This window comes from Schistocerca serialis, chromosome 3, assembly GCF_023864345.2.
Source record: "Schistocerca serialis cubense isolate TAMUIC-IGC-003099 chromosome 3, iqSchSeri2.2, whole genome shotgun sequence".
Taxonomy (NCBI): domain Eukaryota; kingdom Metazoa; phylum Arthropoda; class Insecta; order Orthoptera; family Acrididae; genus Schistocerca; species Schistocerca serialis.
The window spans coordinates 935,158,660-935,181,491 of record NC_064640.1 but is presented as its reverse complement, the minus strand read 5'-3'; the positions used below and the strand labels follow the sequence as shown (position 1 = coordinate 935,181,491).

Genomic DNA, 22,832 nt, shown 5'->3' with positions numbered 1-22,832 from the left:
AAATGTGTATGGTATGAACTGCCATAGCAAACTACAACTGCACAACAGACAATAGCCTAAACCATACATTTCAGGTAACATGCGACACACAATAATCATATGGCAAGAGGAACTTTCCATGTTAAAACAGAAAATGTGTTATTACACGATATTATTTTCTCAGTACTTCTATGTGGTAACATTTTCTCAGTCATTACAACCTGCAGGTTCCACCTTGTCCCTACCTTATTCAATTCTTCCTATTCCGCTGACTCCTTAGCATATTATTTTTGATTGTTTTAGATCGGCATATCTCAAATGCACTCTGATAATCACTTCTTAGGGCTGGTAGAGAGAGGTGTCAGTTTTAATACATTATGAGATCTCAAGAAAAAACATCATTTGCCAAATGCTAAAATACCCTTTAAGCTACTTAATATGTCCTATGCAGCTCTAGCGACTTCATCAGTACCATGAATGCTGATATAAATTTCCACAGGCTAATAAACCACTTTATTTATTTGTTCATTCTTTTATTATTTACCCTTTCTGTTTGCTCACTTATGTTGACTCATTTTGTTCTCGATACTGTTCTGCTAAAATAGCAACAACAAACATTCCTTTGATCAATACTTCCCAGCTTCATTATATTCCTGTTAAAATTATTCAAAATAATAATTGAAGTTTCTTATGTTATCTCTGTATCTGAAATAGTTACCACACTGGCCTCACATTTCGCAACACAATGATTCAAATTCCCATGTGGTCATCAAGATTTAGGTTTCCCGTAATTTCCCTAAATTGCCCAAGGCATATGCTGAGACAGTTCCTTCAATATGGACATGTTCAATTTCCTTCCCCATCTTTCCCTAACCAGAGCTTTTGCTCTTGTCTGTTTCTAATGACCTTGTTATCAATGTGATGTTAAACTCTAATTTCCCTTTCTTTTTTCCATATATGCCCTCCCCTCAGCAAATTATATGGAGGCCATTTCCTTCTAAAATACTTCACCATTCTGATACTCATTAGACAGTACTATCACTGGCCGAAGAATACATTTTGAGCTCTACCATAACTTCCTTTCCCTCTTAAACATAAGCATTTCCATCTCATTCATATCTCTACTCTCTTTTCAACCACTGACACTCAATTCTGATAAGAAAAGCAATGCAATACATTCCCCTGCCTGATCCACACCAACCTTGTGAGGTAGTGTAGTGGTTAGCACACTGGACTTGCAATCAGGATGATGACATGTCAAATCCTCATCTGGCCATCCAGGGAGCTTTAGGTTTTCTGTGATTTCCCTGAATAACTCCAGGAAAATATCAGGATGATTCCTTTGAAAAGTGTATGGCCAATTTCTGTCCCCTTTCTTCCATAAACCGTGTGCTGCATGTCTAATGACGATGCTGTTGATGGGACATTAATTTCTAATATTGCTCCCTTCCACCTGCCATCCACACACTGCATGTTTTATAGTTTAAGAATGAATGTGAATATAATGTGCATGAAAATACTCGTTGAAGACTTGTCCATTATCTATCATAATTTTTTTTTTTAATTTACCTTGCAGTTTTAGTATTTATGTAAAAAATATGGCAAAGTGAAATTAAATAGGGCAGGAATATAATGTTAGGCTACACTACAGGAAAGTCTGTTGGAACCACAAGGTGTTTGGTATTCACGTTTGTTGGCTTTGGCAACTTACCACCAAATCATCACCTTCCAACCTATTCTAGAGCTCAGAGTACGCTACAGATTAGTCTGTCGCCACAACCATGAGTTCAGTGGGGGTCCAATATCACAGTCCAGCACACTGAAGAGAGCAGGTGGGCGATTAACACAGAAAGAATTATTAACTCTCATTCGGACAGAAACTAAAAGTTAAAAATAAAATTCCTTGACGATTCCTTTCGAAAAGAATTTCTCTATTAACTTCTTAAAAGTGCTTCACATATGTCATGCTACATTTTGTATCAGTTAAAGTTGCACAGTGTGTCCTCCCTGTTTACTTTTGGGTATTACATAATGCTGTGCTGTACTGTTAAAGCAAAATGAAAAGCAAAAAAAAAAAAAAAAAAAAAAACACTGATCTTCAGCAACACCTCACAAGAAATTACAAACCAAATAGTTTAAATGATTTGCGTTTACCGATAGTGAAAGTGACTCTTTTGAGCTCCGTCTTGATGTTATAGAACTTGAAAATACAATGTAAGTAGTAGTTCAGATGGCTTGTAAATCATTCTGAGGCAGTTTATTTTCTATTTTTAAAAGCATTTTGCGGATTACCACGACGTAAGGAATGCAACATCAAAAAGTTGCTTCCTGACACGGAAGATAATAAGCAATGCGTGTGTGAATTTCTTTAATTCCAATATGGAAAAATATATAACCTTAATTAATTATGAACATATTCACAAAATTTCAGGGTTGATAAGAATGACATGAAATATTTATTTTTTTCTATTACAAATCACATTTAATTGTTACACAGCGAAGAATTCGAATAACGTTTATGTTTTTTCTGCATAAAGATCACAAGTTATATAAAACCTGTAACATTTGCCACTACGTTACTACTATGTCCCAGCAATTTTTAATTAATGTGTAAAGAGTTTGTGTCTCGAAAAACTACCCCTCGAAATGTAACAAAGGAAATCTTGCATCCATTGCGTGCAATGCACTACCACGACTTGTGCGCCCGGACTCCCACGAACACGCAATTTAGTGTCTGTGCTCATAGATGGCAGTAGAAGCTCTGTCGCGAAACCCCGAACTCGAAAGTAGTATCGATACAATTGTTGAAGTTCGCGATCTGGCCAACAGTTGGAGCTCACACATTTTCATCAGCTGCTACTGCGGGATTAATGTTTCCCCAGTGTACATCTGACAGCAGATTTGGTCTGTGGTTAGATGTTCGTTTGCGTAGATATGGACATTGGCATTTCTCTTTACGGATGTCTTATCATAAGATAGTGCACAATTCGAACAACGAAAGATACGTCTGTGGCAGGATAAGATTAGTACTTTATCTCTTCGACAGTAAGAGCATTTTAAAAGCCAGAAGCTGATTTGTAGATCATTTAGCGGACAGTGGTGAATTCGTATGCGCATTGATTACTATTGTTTCTCTGTTTTATAAGTCCTAAAAATTAAGCGTAAATATGCCGCTGTTCAAACCAAAAAATCCAAACAAGAAAGGACATTCAGTGGAAAGTAATAATGAGAATCAGAACGAAAGTGCTTTAGCTCAACAAAACGGAAACAGAGCGACCCAGAAGCCGGCGGATCCCAACGTTGGGAGACCCAAACTTGTGTTCCATTGTCAGCAAGCCCAGGGAAGTCCTACCGGACTTATTTCTGGTTTTTCTAACGTCAGGGAGCTCTACCAGAAGATTGCGGAGTGCTATGAATTCCCAGTCGAAGATGTAAGTAAATATTGTACTGTTCGCTTAAGCTTTCTATACTTGGGAAATTTTTATTTACTGTTTATAGTAATGTAAGAAAGCAATGTGTTGCCGTCTGATTCTTCCACACCCTCCATAAAGCTTCAGTTAACTATTACGAAATGCTATGTTCGTTTCAAATGATTGTCACCATAATTATAGGTTTAAGTAGTTACAGTTAATTTTCAGATATGTAAGAAGTGGAATCTTCACCAGGCCAATAGACACGTCCTCCAGAAAATGTGTTACGGAATTAGCCAATACAAAATCTACTCACTATTTGTGTTCTCAAATCCTTAAATATTGTCCCAAATATGGATATCGTAGTACTACTTGTGTTCATGACCACACATTCATAAATAAAGTTTGCAATTCATATCATACGTAATTGTTGTGTTAATACTTCAGACAGGAAATTTATACGATACTGGTACTTATTATCTACTAGTAAAATATATGATAATTAAGTTTGCTACTACACGTGAACTTTCACAAACTATTACGTCTAATCTTGGCCATTGTTGTACATGAGTGGAACCAGCAGTGTTTCGTGTAAGTGAGATTCGAAAACTTGTACGAATGTCGAGCAAAGAAGGAAAGCTAGCTCATAACTGGTTTCAAGTATTTTTCCCACATATTATGAAATATACCAAATTGTTTTAGCTGTGCGGCTGACAGTATTTAAAATATTTATCGATCTTCATACACATCACACACATCTGATATGAATGCATCCCATTTAAGCTGTCAGAAAAGCCGCTTAACAACACATTAACGCAGTGGCGGATCCAGGATTTTGGTTTGGAAGGGGCTTGGCCTAGCTGAGGGGAGGCTTTATCAACGTAAAACACTGAAAAAAGCACCAAAATTTTATTTTGTTCATTTAACGCACTGCAAGTCTCCTCGAATAAGGTATTTTTTTTAATGATTTCGACACGTCGTAGACTGCCAGATATATCTCGATCATTATAAATAGCAGGCAGACGGTTAAACCCGTCTTAAGTCACTGTTACACAAAGGTACGATTATATTCGATTAAGCGAAAAGAAGCTGCGCTCCACACTACAAGTGGATACGGGTAATGTAGCGAGAATTAGTAACAGAATGTTTATATTTGGGAGAACTCATTTGCCTCTTGGCGCGTCTCTCCTGCTGTTTGGGGTTTATGTTCCCTGTCTTTTCAAAGCTCCTTGCAAAGAGGTGTTTCTCCCCATAATGAGAGAGGATGAGGCAATTCGCCGTTGCAAACACGTGCAGCTGCCACTACAGAATTGAGATTTTCTGTTTTACCATGACACTTGGCATATAGCTGAACAGGTCGAGAACTGAAGAGTGCTATGCTCTCGAAAAGCAAACCCTCAACTGTCCCAACACAAAATCGATGAAAGGAAGCAATAGCTTCATCTGAATCTAAACACGACAGGACATTATTCTCGAGCTCGAAAAACCCAACAGAAAAGGAGAAAATGCCACATTAATCAAAAAACGTGTGTATGTATTAAAGGTTTACTTTACCTGTAGAATTCCGTAGCATCTGGTGCTTCCTTATACGAGCGATGAGTTGAACGTTGGGCGGTTCTGGATGTCTGCACTGCAATGTCCAAAGGTTCTACAATACAACACGCCTCGTGGAAAATTTCTTGATGTTTAGTTTCTCTGTACCTTTCCAGTATTCTTGTAATGCTGTTACCATCTCACAGGAATGGTCAACATCTAATGCAACAGCCTGAAGTTGCTGTCAAATCGTAACAGTAATTTCAAATAGCGCTGCGGTTACCATCAAAGATAAGACAAAGCGAAATCGTTGAACAGAAGCCAGAACACTTGCACTTTCCAACGACAGAGAAGTTTTGTCCATTTATTCAAGGAACTGTGCGATAGAGTCAAAGAGCTTTTTGAATCGAAGGAGTGCATCAGGCCTTTCAAGCCAGCGTGCATCACTAACACCTTGCAACTTTTTTCGCTTCTGGGTGTTTTTCATGTTCCAAACTTTTTGCTGACTCGCGCACAAACGTAAGTCTTAAACGATTTGATCGCTTAATGCAGTACCTGTCAAGTAATTGCAGACAGAAAGCATGGAATGTACTACACTGAATTGTTCTCTACCACCGACGTCGAGTGTTTCGTCGCCAAGGACAGCATAATATTTTGCTTCTTTTACTTCGTTGAGTACCTTTCTCATCATGATAGAATAACAACAATTAGTCAGATAATTCTGAGTTGTTTTGCCCAGATATATAGCATTTTTCGGCGATGTCACTAAATGTTTTTGGAGAGGTGAATCACTTGAGTCAATGTGAAATTTTGAAATTGCTCGAAACTTTCCTTGGGCGATTTCATCACTTAATGAACCATCAGCCTGGTGGCCTCTTAACACCATATTTTCACGACCACATAGTATGATCGTCTTTACTACAGAAATCAGCCACTCGCTGTTTGATTTAATAATTTTCTGTTTCTCAGTTGCGATTGAAAAATTAACAATCTATTCAGGAGTTTCATTTAAACTTGTGATATCTGAATTTTTTAACGCCGCCATGTTGTGGTAATCGGTAGCACAATAGCTTCTGAAGATTTGTAGTGCTTTTTATGTACCCTGAAACAAAACAAAAAAAGAAGACGCACCACGAAGGAGTTAAGAAAACTGCTCAAAAACTGAAATTCATGCAGATATCAACGGAGAATGCAAAGTTGTGAACTTTGGCAGCCGATGGATGAATGTGTGATGCTGCAGACCAATTTCACTGTACAGCTGGCAAGTATGGTAAAGAGGGGGACATAGCGATACCAGGGGCACAAAAGATTTGCGAATTTCATTCCTTATGCTCAGCTGGCCAGAAACTATACGTCGCAGACAGGAGTGTAACAGTATTCGCAGATATCAGCATTTGAGAGAGGACGTATAGTTGGGCTCAAAGAAGCCAGTTGGAGCAATCGACGAATCGCTCGACATTTGAATATGAGCGATGCCATTATTCGACGATGTTGGCAGGAATGGATTAACCACGGCCGAACACAGCGTCAAGAAAGAATCGGTCGACCTAGACAGACAACCGAGCATGAGGAAAGAACACTCGCCACAGAGGCACTCAGAGCCCTTGATTCATCATCATCAGCGATCTGATGGGCAACTGGGGCTTCATTGACCACAAGTACCTTTAATAGGAAGTTCGCAGAAGTGGAGCTGAGCTGATAGTGCTTCTTGCACTGACTGCCATTGACCTTGTATACCAACAAGCCCGTCTGCAGTGGTGTTGAGCACATCCTGAGTGGAATCTCATTGACTGGAGTAGAATTGTCTTCAGTTATGAGCCCCGCTTCGAACTGAACCCTGATGATCAGCGAAGACCTGCCTGGGGATGCCCCAGACAACAGTGTAATACCAACGTGGCTGTCGCCCGCCATACGGTCCCATAACCATGGGTGATTGTCCCTGGTGCCATCTCAGCTCATATCAGGACCTCTTTGGTTGTCATCCGCGGCACTCTTACAGAAAAGCGGTAGATCGACGATATTCAACATCCCATTTTGTTGTCTTTCATGGCAAGCCATCCTGGGTTTACATTTCAGCAAGATAGTGCCTGTCTGCGCATGGCGAGAATTTCGGCTGCTTGTCTTCGTGCTTATTAAACCCAACCTTGACCAGTAAGGTCGTCGTATATTCGCCAATTGAGAACGTTTGGAGCATTAGGGGCAGGACCCTCCAACCAGTTTGGGATCTGGACGATCTAACGCCCCAATTAGACAGAATTTGATACAGTATCCCTCAGGAGGACATCCAACAATTCTATCAGTCTAAAGTGGACGTGTGACTAAAGATCCTAGAGACACAGAATGGTTGCCTCCACTATCTGACTCTGAAGATAGTACGCAAAACAAAAATTATGCACCCTTCTGTTTTTGGCTATAGACTAGCTGAGAGTATTCCTTTAGCCTATTCGATCAAAACTCTGTTTCTCGTCCACCCTCTTGTCTACTCTGGATATACATAATTTCGTTGTGGTTCTCAGACTCTTTCAGTGCTTTTCCTGTTACATCAAAACGATTTTCAGCTCAAGCGGTGTATGTAACGGCCACTCCCACAAGCAAACAAAAACTGCAATTTGTACAGGAAGTAGAGAATTGTACATAATCAGATCAGTAACTTACCAAAAACTAAAATAACTCCTCGGAACTACTCTACAGGGTTATTTAAAAATGGCCAATAATCCTTTAAGGGGCTAAAATAATACTCAGAAGTCAATATGAACAGCTTTATGGGGACGTTTTCGAAATCGCGAAAAAAAGATCTATTCCCTAAAAAAAATTCCCTACTTGCCTAATATGTATGTAACAGCTGATTTTTGTCCGCGATATCAAAGTTGGTCCTATAGTAAAAGTTGTTCTTATTGATGAGCACTTTAACCAGTAAGAGATTATTCACCATTTTCGCCAAATAACGCGATATAAGACTATGAAATTCGCTGCAACGGCGGGCGCGCGAAGAAAACTAGTTTAAAAATAATTAAAAACCGAACAAACCCGATAATTGATTTTGTGTTACATTATTTATGTTAAATATTACTTCACTATGATCTTGTATTGTACAGAAACCAGATGGCAGTTATAAGGGTCGAAGGGCATGAAAGGGAAGCAGCGGTTGGGAAGGGAGTGAGACAGGGTTGTGGCCTCTCCCCGATGTTATTAAAGTATATATTGAGCAAACAGTAAAGGAAACAAAAGAAAAATTCGGAGTAGGTATTAAAATCCATGGAGAAGACATAAAAACGTTGAGGTTCGCCGATGACATTGTAATTCTGTCAGAGACAGTAAATGACTTGGAAGAGCAGTTGAACGGAATGGACAGTGTCTTGAAAGGAGGATATAAGATGAACATCAACAAAAGCAAAACGAGGATAATGGAATGTAGTCGAATTAAGTCGGGTGATGCTGAGGGAATTAGATTAGGAAATGAGACACTTAAAGTAGTAAAGGAGTTTTGCTATTTGGGGAGCAAAATAACTGATGATGGTCGAAGTAGAGAGGATATAAAATATAGACTGGCAATGGCAAGGAAAGCGTTTCTGAAGAAGAGAAATTTGTTAACATCGAGTATAGATTTAAGTGTCAGGAAGTCGTTTCTGAAAGTATTTGTATGGAGTGTAGCCATGTATGGAAGTGAAACGTGGACAATAAATAGTTTAGACAAGAAGAGAGTAGAAGCTTTCGAAATGTGGTGCTACAGAAGAATGCTGAAGATTAGATGGGTAGATCACATAACTAATGAGGAGGTATTGAATAGAATTGGGGAGAAGAGGAGTTTGTGGCACAACTTGACAAGAAGAAGGGACCGGTTGGTAGGACACATTCTGAGGCATCAACGAATCACAAATTGAGCATTGGAGGGCAGCGTGGAGGGTAAAAATCGTAGAGGGAGACCAAGAGATGAATATACTAAACAGATTCAGGATGTAGGTTGCAGTAAGTACTGGGAGATGAAGAAGCTTGCTCAGGATAGAGTAGCATGCAGAGCTGCATCAAACCAGTCTCAGGACTGAAGACCACAACAACAACATGATCTTGTAGGGCAGGCAAGAAGGATCCAGTGCCCAGAATACGTCACAAATCCGACTACCCGTTTTTACATGAATTTCATTTATGTACTTAAAAAATTATTAGAAATATGTTTCCAGTGGACTCTTGAGTCGACAATGACAAGTCGCTGACATTGTCTACAGGTGGTATTGGTTCATTTTAACTCGATTTGCTCTCCTCTTTCTTTCTTTCCAGTAAAAAAATCGAACGAAGTTCTTGTTTACGTTTCGATGTCATTTTTTTGCAAAATATTGTCAAAAACAAACGCCACCATAAAAATTAAAAAAAGAATTGAAAGCTCATTCTACTGTGTTCGATTCAACAAACGATACTCCAAATGGCTATGTGTACAGCAGCACAGCAGGCGCACTCGCAAACTGCACATTACATCTCAACTACCACGAGCGACCCCTGTCGAAGGCGGCAGCTGGCGGTGACAGTGGGGCGTGGCTACGGCTGCATCTTGAATGAGTGGCGTGCGGATTAAAAACTCGCCACGTAAACAGCTTCTTAGTAATTTAAATTTGAGAACATGTTAGACCTACTTAAAATGGATGAAGAGAGGGTAAGTGATGAAAATTGTACTGTAGGTAGTATAGAGCTAAGAAAGAAGAATAATAACAAGTTTAATTAGAGATTTTCGGGGGTGGACCCCAGGAGCTTTACCTTTCGGGGCGGGCCTTGAGCCCCTCAGCTCCCCTCCTCCCCCCCCCCCTCCCCTCTGTATCCGCTACTGCGTTAAAATGGTTCAAATGGCTCTGAGCACTATGCGACTTAACTTCTGAGGTCATCAGTCGCCTAGAACTTAGAACTAATTAAACCTAACTAACCTAAGGACAGCACACACATCCATGCCCGAGGCAGGATTCGAACCTGCGACCGTAGCAGTCTACTGCGTTAAGTCGCATTGGTAATGTCATTTAGGTGAAATGTTAATCATAAATAACATTCTATCATAAAGTTTATCAGGTTATTAGGTCGATTATTGTCTGCTTAGTTTTACGCCACTTAATCGAATAACTGTGACCCAGAGAGGTGGTGCAGTCTTCTGAGAAGATGGAACGGCAGCTCAAATCCCCAGCGGGCCATCCATATTTAGGTTTTCCGTGATTACAGTAGATTGCTCAAGGCAGCAGGCCTGATGCTTTCTCTGAGAGTGCACGGCTGATATCCTTTCCGATTCGTCCCCAATCGGATTTTTTGCTCCGTCGTCAATCGCCTCGTGATCGACGGGACGCTAAACCCAATCTTCCTTCCTCATAATGGTGTTATTGTGGTCTTCAGTCCTGAGACTGGTTTGATGCAGCTCTCCATGATACTCTAGCCTGTACAAGCTTCTTCATCTCCCAGTACCTACTGCAACCTACATCCTTCTGAATCTGTTTAGTGTATTCATCTCTTGGTCTCCCTCTACGATTTTTACCCTCCACGCTGCCCTCAAATACCAAATTGGTGATCCCTTGATGCCTCAGAATATGTCCTACCAACCGGTCCCTTCTTCTAGTCAAGTTGTGCCACAAATTTCTCTTCTCTCCAATTCTATTCAATACCTCCTCATTAGTTATGTGATCTACCCATCTAATCTTCAGCATTCTTCTGTAGCACCACATTTCGAAAGCTTCTACTCTCTTCTTGTCTAAACTATTTATTGTCCACGTTTCACTTCCATACATGGCTACACTCCATACAAATACTTTCAGAAACGACTTCCTGACACTTAAATCTATACTCGATGTTAACAAATTTCTCTTCTTCAGAAACGCTTTCCTTGCCATTGCCAGTCTATATTTTATATCCTCTCTACTTCGACCATCATCAGTTATTTTGCTCCCCAAATAGCAAAACTCATTTACTATTTTAAGCGTCTCATTTCCTAATCTAATTCCTGCAGCATCACCCGATTTAATTCGACTACATTCCATTATCCTCGTTTTGCTTTTGTTGATGTTCATCTTATATCCTCCTTTCAAGACACTGTCCATTCCGTTCAACTGCTCTTCCAGGTCCTTTGCTGTCTCTGACAGAATTACAATGTCATCGGCGAACCTCAAAGTTTTTATTTCTTCTCCATGGATTTTAATTCCTACTCCGAATTTTTCTTTTGTCTCCTTTACTGCTTCCTCAATATACAGATTGAATAACATCGGGGATAGGCTACAACCCTGTCTCACTCCCTTCCCAACCACTTGTTCCCTTTCATGCCCCTCGACTCTTATAACTGCCTTCTGGTTTCTGTACAAATTGTAAATAGCCTTTCGCTCCCTGTATTTTACACCTGCCACCTTCAGAATTTGAAAGAGAGTATTCCAGTCAACATTGTCAAAAGCTTTCTCTAAATCTACAAATGCTAGAAACGTAGGTTTGCCTTTTCGTAATCTAGCTTCGAAGATAAGTCGTTGGGTCTGTATTGCCTCACGTGTTCCAACATTTCTACGGAATCCAAACTGATCTTCCCCAAGGTCGGCTTCTACCAGTTTTTCCATTCGTCTGTAAAGAATTCGTGTTAGTATTTTGCAGCCGTGGCTTGTTAAACTGATAGTTCGGTAATTTTCACATCTGTCAACACCTGCTTTCTTTGGGATTGGAATTATTATATTCTTCTTGAAGTCTGAAGGTATTTCGCCTATCTCATACATCTTGCTCACTTGATGGTAGAGTTTTGTTAGGCCTGGCTCTCCCAAGGCTGCCAGTAGTTCTAATGGAATGTTGTCTTCTCCCGGGGCCTTGTTCCGACTTAGGTCTTTCAGTGCTCTGTCAAACTCTTCACGCAGTATCGTATCTCCCATTTCATCTTCATCTACATCCCCTTCCATTTCCATAATATTGTCATCAAGAACACCGCCCTTGTATGGACCCTCTATGTACTCCTTCCACCTTTCTGCTTTCCCTTGTTTGCTAATACTACGGTAGAATCGTAACTATAAAGTTTCAGTGCCATTAAGCTGAAATGAAAGAGCTTTATGCGACAAAAAGGTTGTCAAATACCGTTATAAAGTACCACAACGTTTAGAGTGTGCGATATAGTTAATGATTTGCATAAGAGCCCCTAGCTAGATGCGAACCATTTACCATGCGAGTTGCCACAGTGGTTAATAAATGAAAGAATTTAACCTGAGAGTGACAACAAATTTATTTTCAACGCTTGGTTTATCAACTAATATATTTAACCTATCCTTGAGGCACTACATATGCATTCGTGAGAATCTGGGGTTGCTTCCCCAACTTGCAATCCACATCAAAATTTTCGATGTTTTTTAAACCGTTTAAGGCAGGTACAGTAACAGTAGTTTTGAACAAAGGACACAGCCAATTGCCTTCCCCTTGATTTCCCAGTCTGAGCTTGTCCTCCGTAATGACCTCATCAACAGGACCTTGAGCTCTAGTCTTCCTTTCCGAACCATTTACGTGATTACAGGAGCAAATTGGAAAACAGTTATATTCCACTCTTGCGCGTCTTCTCATTGAACAAACGACTGTCTCTTATTGTGACACTGATAATTCTTACGGCGTCTGTAGCCCTCTAACTAATCTGATGACAATGCCTGTCGCTCAGGGACACAAGAAGTTCGCAGTACCCATGTGTCACATCACGAACCGCAACAGGGATGTGTATTCATGCTGAAAAATGGTGATATCCAGTCTGACCGCCATTCTCAAAAGTACTGGTTTACTGGTTCATGATGTACAAGACATGGACTACTCTACTGGTGGGGACTACATACCCTCTCCTTGGAGATTTACAAAAGTTTAATTGCAAGCATAATATCGTGTCGTTACCCTGAAGCCCAAGCGGTACCTGGCAAAGACTTTACAACGGATGTCTGAGTGTGCTCATAGGATGGGGGGAAGTAACATCTACTATTGACAAATCTGGGATGGGGTAGGGGCTTACGATGTGTTACTACTCCCACCCCTATACAACTTTCACTCAACACTACTTCTAACACATCACAGATACGTGGGATTTTAATAGCGAGAACAATAAAATGTTTTTATAACAGTAATAATAATAATAATAATAATAATAATGGAAATAATTTGTGTACACTAGTGGTTAGTACATCGCTTTAGCACAACTTCAAGAAAGTACAACTCAGTGAAATACATCATTTGAAACACATTTCTCTGCCAATTTTAGAACTACATGCATCATGCAACTGATTTAAGAAATATGATAACAGTTTTTCATAACTTTTATAGTGTCATAATTTACACCGTATAAAGTCACTTGTCACTGCGATTGTGAACACAGGTCTACAGGCTTGGGCTATACTAGTGTGTAGGTGGCGCTACAGTCTGGAACCGCTCTACCACTACGGTCGCAGGTTCGAATCCTGCCTCGGGCATGGATGTGTGTGATGTCCTTAGGTTAGTTAGGTTTAAGTAGTTCTAAGTTCTAGGGGACTGATGACCTCAGAAGTTAAGTCCTATAGTGCTCAGAGCCATTTGAACCATTTTGTGTAGGAGGTATGATCTTTCTTTCCGCCTACATCCGGGGAATTCAGTATTTCTGTTATTATGTTTTCTTAATAGAGGGTCTTTCCCGATCTACCCTTTCTTACTCAACTTTCCATGGTTTGTCACCTTGGCCTATAAACTCACGAATCATGTCGGACTTGTTGGCAGCCAGAGAATGAGTGCCATTACCTGGCTGGATTGATTTCTGCACCCACTCTTGTCCCAAGGCCGTCAGGCAACTGAAAGCCATCTTGTGTTAGGGTATGTATTTTTCTAGAATTGCATGCCATTTTCGATGATTGGTCTCCATGCTACTTTATCCTCTCATAGTTAGTTGACGAATGTGGGAGCTGATGTGCGTAATAATATAAAAGCTTTTAGTACAATATCCTTGGTTGGGGGCGGGAGTGAGGGGAAAGAGGGGGAAATCCTGATCGTCTAAGATGCACACCTTCTCCCTCACTCACCCTTGGATCCAGGAAAACAGTCACACTGCCTAACCAATTGCTAGATAATATCTTATACTGCGTATTCAAATTAGAAAAAACAAATTTTGTTTTAGCACAGTCAGTGTTAAGAGCTACCGTATCTACCCTTCCTGTATATTACGATCTTTCATTTTATCGATGGAGGTAATGTAGGTGTCCTATAATCATATTTTCAATAGAATTACAGGGATTGGCCAAAAATGTGGAGATACCGCGAGAAATGAATTCTTGAGCATAAATGCAGATGCTAGTCTGCACGTTTCCCTGTTTTATTTGACCACAAACGGCACCTGTACGATGTCCTCAGTGCGTTGCAAGTGTCAATAAGGGTATCCAACATTCTATTTGGTAGGTTCGTATAATGCATTTCCCCTTGATAAAAACAAAATATTTTCATTTGAGAGTCTTCTGATCAAGTTCAGTTATCAGTACAGGAAGTGAAATTAATTCAAGATTAAATACAGTACTGACTAAACTGCATCATGTTAACTTCTAGTAAATGACAGATGGGCCATATACTGGCACCAACTCAAAAAGAAATAAGCTGCTAATACTTTCCATGGGGTTGTCTGAGGGCTGCTCCATTTGAGTTAATGACACTACAGCCATCATAAATTATTCATATCACTGTATCAAAATAATCTTCATCCATAATTATATCTGCCTATGTTTATCGGAGAACGATAATTATTCAGTGGCAGTGGGGCAAAAGCTCGTCAAAACACCAAGAATTTTCACTATACCTGTATGTCATCATTTCTGAGGAGAATCTGTGCAATGTGATTTCAAATATTGTAACTTATATCATTTCGAGAAAGAAACGCGCTGATGTATGTGTTAGGACATCATTCCACAAATAACAACAATATTCATGTATTTATTAACATACAGATAAAAAGGTGTACTATTTTAACTGTAATTCTTCACAGATTTTCCTATTATACCAAGTGTGATCGATTCATAATGATGATATTTACTGTGCCAAATATTCTTAATCGTTTTACTACACAACCTAATGAACTTGTAATGTAATAATTTTTGCCGCGCGAAGTGGCCGCGCCCTTTGAGGCGCCATGTCACGGACTGCGCGGCCCCTCCTGTCGGAGCTTCCAGTCCTCCCTCGGGCATGGGTGCGTGTGTTGTTGGTAGCATAAGTTAGTTTAAACAGTGTGTAAGTCTAGGGACCGATGACCTCAGCAGTTTGGTCCCTTAGGAATTCACACACATTTGAATAATTTTATATAAAATATAAGCTAAACGTATAGGAAATATTTTTGCTTGTGCAATGACATTACAAAATCGTTTACAACAAGTGTGTCTACATCTTTGCTAATGGGGCATGGGAAAATTGACTTCTTAAATGAGTTTATGCATTAATATATTGCCCTTCATGATTTGTAAGGGTTTGATACGTAGTATATTCCCAGATTCCTCAGTTAATACTGGTTACTGAAACTTCATAAATAGGTTTCTATTCAATGGTTGGTGCTATAAAATGGAACTGACCTTTTTAGAATGTTCGCATCGAAACTCGTATCAGTGATCATGACGCAGTTGTGACAACAATGATTACCAAAGCACAAAGGGCGACTACAATAAGCAGAAAGACACATGTCAGTAGTGTCATATCTCAGTAAGGGACGGGAAAGTTTCAGCACAGGGCAGGAACATGTAGAGAAACTATGGCTCAAGTTTAAAAGAACAGTTGACCATGAACTGCGGAGTATGTACGCAGTAGAGCTGATCATAATGGAAGGAATCCTCCATGATATATAGTCACTGTAAAGAAACTTCCAAAGAAAGAGAGACTACTGCATAATAGGTGTAAAACAAAGCATAGGATTATAGATTGAAAGATGCTGAATGAAACATGTTTAGCTGTCAAGACGGCATCGCATGAAGGCTTCAGTGACTACTGTAGCAGAATATTGCCAAATGATCTTTCACAAACCTTAAGAAATTCTGGTTGTATGTAAATGCTATTAGTGTCCCTAGCGAAAGAGACAATAACTGACATTGAGAGTAGCAAAACAAAAGCTATAATGCGTAACTCTGTTTTCAAATGTTCCTTGACAAACGAAAACCCAGGACTATGTCCAACTTTTATCCACGTACCACTGAAAAGATGAGTGAAATCAGTATTCGTGTTAGTGGTGTTGAGAAACAGCTGAAACTGAAATGAAATCCCTCTCATATTCTATATTGAATCTGCAGCTGAGTTAGCCTCTCTTCTAACTATAATCTATCCTAGATCCCTCGAACAAAAAATCGTGCCCAGTAGGTGGAAGAAGCACAAGTAACATTTGTCTACGAGAAGGGTAGTATAAGTGATACACAAAACTTGTATCTTTGACTTCAGTTTAACGTAGAATCTTAGAGCACATTCTGAGCTGAAACATAATAAGGTGATATGAACAGAATGACCTTCTCCATGCCAATCAGCACGTATTCCGAGAACATCAGTCATGTGAAACCTAACTGGAACTTTTCACAGATGACATACGAAAAGCTCTGGAAAAAGGCAGTCAGGTAGTTGCAGTATTTCTTAATTTGACTCAGTACCACACCTACACATATTGTCAAAAGTTCAATCATATGGGGAATCTAATGAAATTTGTGATCGGATTGAGCACTTTTTGGTAATGAGGACACAGCATGTTATCTTGGATGGGGAGTCATCAGAGTCTGAGCTCAGAATATGTCCTAAAGTCCAACAGTTGATTGATGTCAAGGATATGGGACAATAGGTTCGTGGATCACTTCTGCTACTCTTCTTGTAGGGAGTTGTGACTTCTTCTTTCTTCCAAGTATTGGGCACAGTTTTTTGTTTGGGGTATGTATTGGATGTTATAGCTAAAAGGGTAGATAACTTGGCCATAAATTCTGTAGAGAATCAGATAGGGATTCAAAAGGACCCTGTAGTTTTGTTCAGTTTTAGTGGTTTTAACTGTTCTAAACACCAGGGGCATTCGTATTATAAGCAAGCTGTAACCACCCCAAATACCGTGATTACTCTCTTGTTAACATTTCTTTTCTCCTACTTCTTTTTCATCTTTCATCTACATAGTCCATATATAATTAAATACCTGACTTTTTTAAAACATGAATCAGACTATGTGTGTTTATTATTCACACGATAGTTTTCAATAAGACTATCCCAATATTGCTTTTACTTATGCTGGAAACCATGTTAATAAAAAGTAATTGATAATTGACGTTATTCCTCTAGCAGGTAATGCTAATTTGGACTGAGCTAATCTGTAGTTTTAGAAACACTAACACCACTCATTCAAAAGCCAGGAATACAGACATATTTTAATTTACCTGAAGCTAGGTGATTTAGCAGATAATTAGAATGAAAGTTTAAGAACACTCAAATCTTCTATTGCAGATTTAGCCATATTACTTGTTAGATTCCACCTTCTAACACTACCAGTAAATCAACGATTCTTTAGAGAATCGAACTACCATGTATAAAACAATTTGAGATCTCTGATAACTTAAAATGTTAAATATTTGATGTTCAGCATGCAACTGAGAAAAATTTTGAAAAATCTTTAAAATTATTGTTAAAGTTTTTTGGAAGTGGCTTAGTGTTCTCATTATGAAATACTGTATGAGTATAGTGTGGACATTTGTGCTCCATTTTAAGCAAAAGTTAGTTTTTTATGCATCTCAGTGTTTATGACATCATGTGTCCTGAACTGTTTGTCGTACAGTCATGTAATTTTACAGGTGTATTCAGTGGTATAAATGGATAGTGTCTGCAAACAGTGTTGTGAATAGAACTGGCAGTAAAGAAGTAATAAAATAAAACTTTGTCTGATGCTGAAGTTTTACTGCATGAATAGTGAAAATGTAGTAACTGATAAACCTTTGCCTTTCATCATTTTGTGGGGAGTGTCAGAAAGAAATATTTTGTAAAAGTTTGAAATTTTATGTAAAGCTTGTTGGAAATTGCTAAGTGCCCTCAAGTATATGAATAAAGTCCAGATATTTGTGCACCATCAATTATGCTGCCTCAAGACAAACACACAGTTCCTAAGTATAATATTTGTCATATTTTGTTAAACTTTTAACATAAGATTACATCTCTTAATGGGTGGTTTATGCAAGCATTTTAAACTCAGTCAAAAATGAATTATTTGTTGCCCAAGCCATCAGAGAGGCAATTTGAAACTGGTACTGGGTGACGGGGTACTCGTGTAGTAATATAGATACTTATGTTACCCTAATCATTTTGTACCAAATGACACTCTTCATTCTTTGATTAAGCCATAAATAAGAATTTGCGTTAATTATCTTAATTTTCAATATGACAACAGTACTCGTAAATGAGTTATTCCCAACAGATGTTTATAAAATGGCTCCATAATCTTCTGCATTTTACTAACCCACCATATATTTTGTAAACCAAATTACTGTTGTAACATATAATTCATCTAAATTAGACGAACTCAACCCAGTAGTTTTTCTAACCATTATGTAATTTCTATAATACTAAAATGTTCACACGGCAGTCTGTTAGTGGCAAGTTCATGTAACAAGTCTGCACAGAAAAGTCCATGCTTAGCTAGCAACACGTATGTAACAAGTCTGTGTAAGGTCTCAGTAAGAAGTACACTTCCGTCACAATTATACGCACTCTCAGGGTACCTGTATGTCTTACGTAATACATCAAATTCAATTACTAACTGTTATTATCTTTTATGAAATTTTCCGTTGAGCAAAAATGTGAATAAGTTGGACTTCAAAAATGGTTCAAATGGCTCGGAGCACTATGGGACTTAACATCTTAGGTCATCAGTCCCCTAGAACTTAGAACTACTTAAACCTAACTAACCTAAGGACATCACACAACACCCAGCCATCACGAGGCAGAGAAAATCCCTGACCCCGCCGGGAATCGAACCCGGGCGTGGGAAGGGAGAACGCTACAGTTGGACTTCACCCATGTATTATGTTGACATGGACACTCATGTATTTGTGTCATCGACTAAGAGGAATAGTGTATCCATGGCTTACATAAGCTGTAGCCACGATTGAAATGTGCTTGTTGTGTCAGAATTCGAGCGCAACTGTGTACTGTGAATGCTCTGTCACTGCCATAATGACGAGTAGTAACGTGCAGGTGCTTGGGCGCGAAAAACCTTTTATGTGAAAACTGGAATTGTTCATTGTACTGTCGTTAGTGACAATGAATGTGGGAAAAGCTACAGTAATTAAAAGTTACCATTTATACATTATTGGAATATTTCCTGTAGCACCAAATTACAACAATTCAATGAATTTTCGTCAATGAGAGACTGCGTGAAGTATAACGGTGTGCAGGCAGGTGACTTAACAGTATTTATGTTACTACTTTTCGGAACTGTGCAAAAACTGAACTGGGGCCATACAGCTGGTTTTTCTTTTCTAAAGAAACATTTGGAAATGGAATTCAATGTTCCTTTTTCGGATATGCTACCCTCAGTTTCAGTTTCTGTGTCAGCCATGAGTGACTGAACATTAACATTGGTGCCCCTTACAGCCTTAACATAAGAGCTTTGTGAGAAGTTCTTGGATAACATTCTGCTACAGTATTTATTTATGGCTTCACAGGTTGCCAATTTGATATCTGAGTGTCTTTTATTTAGCATCTCTCTGTCTATACTTCTTTGCTTTGTTTTAAAACTATTGTGCTCTTTTTGTTATAATAGTTTTTGTTGTAAGTGAAATGCAGTACCTGTTATCTGAAGCATAATCTACTGCAATTTTTAGCACAGGCCTACATAGGAGAGAAAATATAATAACAAGTGTGTGGTGAGAACTGCCATAGCGAACTTCAGCTGGACAACAGACCTTAACATAGACCATACCATTCAGATAATATGCTACCCACAATAATAATATGGCAAGAGGAACTTTCCCTGTTAAAAAAGGAAAGGTGCTATTACACCGTATTATTTTCTCAACACTTCTATGTGGCAACATTTTCTCAGTCATTATAACCTGCAGCCTTCACCTTGCCCCTACCTTGTTCAGTTCTTCCTATTCCACTGACTTCTTAGCATAATATTTTTGATTGTTTGTGAGCGGTATATTTCAAATGTAGTCTGATAATCACTTCATAGGGCTGGTAGAAAGAGATGTCATAGTTTTAATACATTATGTGATGTTAAGGAAGAGAATTTTTTTTTTTTTTTTTTTTTTTTTTTTTTTGCCAAATGCTAAAATACCTTTTAAGAAATTAAGGAACGTTTGTTTGAATTTACACTACTGGCCATTAAAATTGCTACACCAAGAAGAAATGCAGATGATAAACGGGTATTCAGTGGACAAATATATTATACTAGAACTGACATGTGATTGCATTTTCACGCACTTTGGGTGCATAGATCCTGAGAAATCAGTACCCAGAACAACCACCTCTGGCCGTAATAACGGCCTTGATACGCCAGGGCATGGAGACAAAGAGAGCTTGGATGGCGTGTACAGGTACAGCTGCCCATGCAGCTTCAACACGATACTACAGTTCATCAAGAGTAGTGACTGGCGTATTGTGACGAGCCAGTTGCTCGGCCACCATTGACCAGACGTTTTCAATTGTTGAGAGATCTAGAGAATGTGGTGGCCAAGGCAGCAGTCGAACATTTTCTGTATCCAGAAAGGCCCGTACAGGACCTGCAACATGCGGTCGTGCATTATCCTGCTGAAATGTAGGGTTTCGCAGGGATCGAATGAAGGGTACAGCCACGGGTCGTAACACATCTGAAATGTAACGTCCACTGTTCAAAGTGCCGTCAATGCAAACAAGAGGTGACCGAGACGTGTAACCAATGGCACCCCATACCATCACGCCAGGTGATAATGCCAGTATGGCGATGACGAATACACACTTCCAATGACGTTTTGCCATTCGTGCACTCAGGTTCGTCGTTGAGTACATCTTCGCAAGCGCTCCTGTCTGTGATGCAGCGTCAAGGGTAACCGCAGCCATGGTTTCCGAGCTGATAGTCCATGCTGCTGCAAACGTCGTCGAACTGTTCATGCAGATGGTTGTTGTCTTGCAAACGTCCCCATCTGTTGACTCAGGGATCGAGATGTGGCTGCACGATCCATTACAGCCATGCGGATAGTGATTCGAGGCCGTTGGGATCTAGCACGGCGTTCCGTTTTACCCTCCTGAACCCACGGATTCCGTATTCTGCTAACAGTCATTGGATCTCGACCAACGCGAGCAGCAATGTCGCTATACGATAAACCGCAATCGCGATAGGCTACAACCCGACCTTTATCAAAGTCGGAAACGTGATGGTACGCATTTCTCCTCCCTACACGAGGCATCACATCAACGTTTCACCAGGCAACGCCGATCAACTGCTGTTCATGTATGAGAAATCGGTTGGAAACTTTCCTCATGTCAGCACGTTGCAGGTGTCGCCACCGGCGCCAACCTAGTGTGAATGCTCTGAAAAGCTAATCTTTCGCATATCACAGCATCTTCTTCCTGTCGGCTAAATTTCGCGTCTGTAGCACGTCATCTTCGTGGTGTAGCAATTTAATGGCCAGTAGTGTATTTAATTCTAATGCATTTATATCGAAAAATATATAACCTTAATTAATTATAAAGATATTCACAAAATTTGAAGGCCATGGCAAATGACGTGAAATACTTATTTGTGTTCTAGTGTTAAAAATCACATTTAAATGTTGCACAGCGAAGGATTCGAATAATCTTAATGCTTGTTCAGCATAAAGATAACATGTTATATAAAACCGGTAACTTTTGCCACTGCGGAGAGATAGTATGTTACTGCTAATTCCCAGCAATTTCTTAATTATTGTTGAAAAAGCTTCCGTCACGAAAAAATGCCCCATGAAATGTATGAAGGTAAACCTCACATCCATTACATGCAACGCACTACCGCAATTAGAGCGCCCGGACTCGAAGAGTCACGTGATTTCTTGTCTGTGGTCACAGATGGCAGTAGACGCGCTGTTGTGAAAACCCCTAGCAGGAATGTAATATCGATAAAATTGCTGAAGTTTATGGCTTGTCCAACAGTTGGTGTTAACACATTATGAACATACGTAGGTCTACAAGCTCTGGCTATACTAGTGTGTAAGTGGTGGTAGGAGGTACGATCATTCTTTCCGCATACGTCTGGGGAATTCAGTATTTCTGTTATTATGTTTTCTAAATAAAGGATTTTCCCGATCTACCCTTACTTACTCATCTTTCCGTGGTTTGTCACCTTTAACTATGAACTCACTAATCATGTCGGACTTGTTGGCAGCCAGAGACTGCGTACATTTACCTGGCTGGATTGATTTCTGCAACCATTCTGGTCGCAAGGCAGTGAGGCGACTGAAAACCATCCTATTTTAAACAGTTTGTAATTTTCTAGAATTCCAAGCGATTTCCGAGAATTAGTCTCCATGCTACTTTATTCTCTCAAAGTTAGTTGACAAATTTGGGAACTGATCTGTGTAATAATATAAAAGCTTTTCGTGAAAGCTTCTTTGGGGGGGGGGGGGGGGGGGGAGAATGAGAGGGGAGCTAATGATCGCTTATGACGCATACCCTTCTCCCTCACATCAGGCAGTCACGCCGTCTAGCCAACTGCTAGACGATATCTTATACCTGGTATTGAAATAAGAAAAACCAAATATTTTTTTCGGGACAGTCAACGTCAAGAGCTGATGTATCTACCGTTCCAGTATTTTACGAGCTTTTAGTTTATCGATGGAGGTAATGTAGGTGTCCTATAATAATATTTTCAATAGAATTTTAGAGGTTGACGGAAAATATGGAAACACAGCGTGAAATGAATTCTTGAACGTAAGTACATATGCTAGCCTGCCGGTTGCGCTGTTGTATTTGACCACGAACGGCACCTGT

General features: G+C 39.6%; 1 protein-coding gene across 3 annotated transcripts in view; it reads left to right on the top strand.

Annotated features, from left to right (window-relative positions):
* Positions 1–2,796: 2,796 nt before the first annotated feature.
* The window catches only part of LOC126471213 (PDZ domain-containing protein GIPC3), a 292,460-nt gene continuing 272,424 nt past the window's right edge, over positions 2,797–22,832 (top strand). For 2 of the 3 annotated variants that reach the window (XM_050099330.1, XM_050099331.1), the window contains exon 1: positions 2,797–3,410. In XM_050099330.1, coding sequence (XP_049955287.1) covers positions 3,147–3,410 — 264 coding nt within the window. In that variant the 5' untranslated portion in view covers positions 2,797–3,146. The remainder of the gene's footprint in view (positions 3,411–22,832) is intronic. The other variant, XM_050099329.1, reaches the window with a different exon arrangement.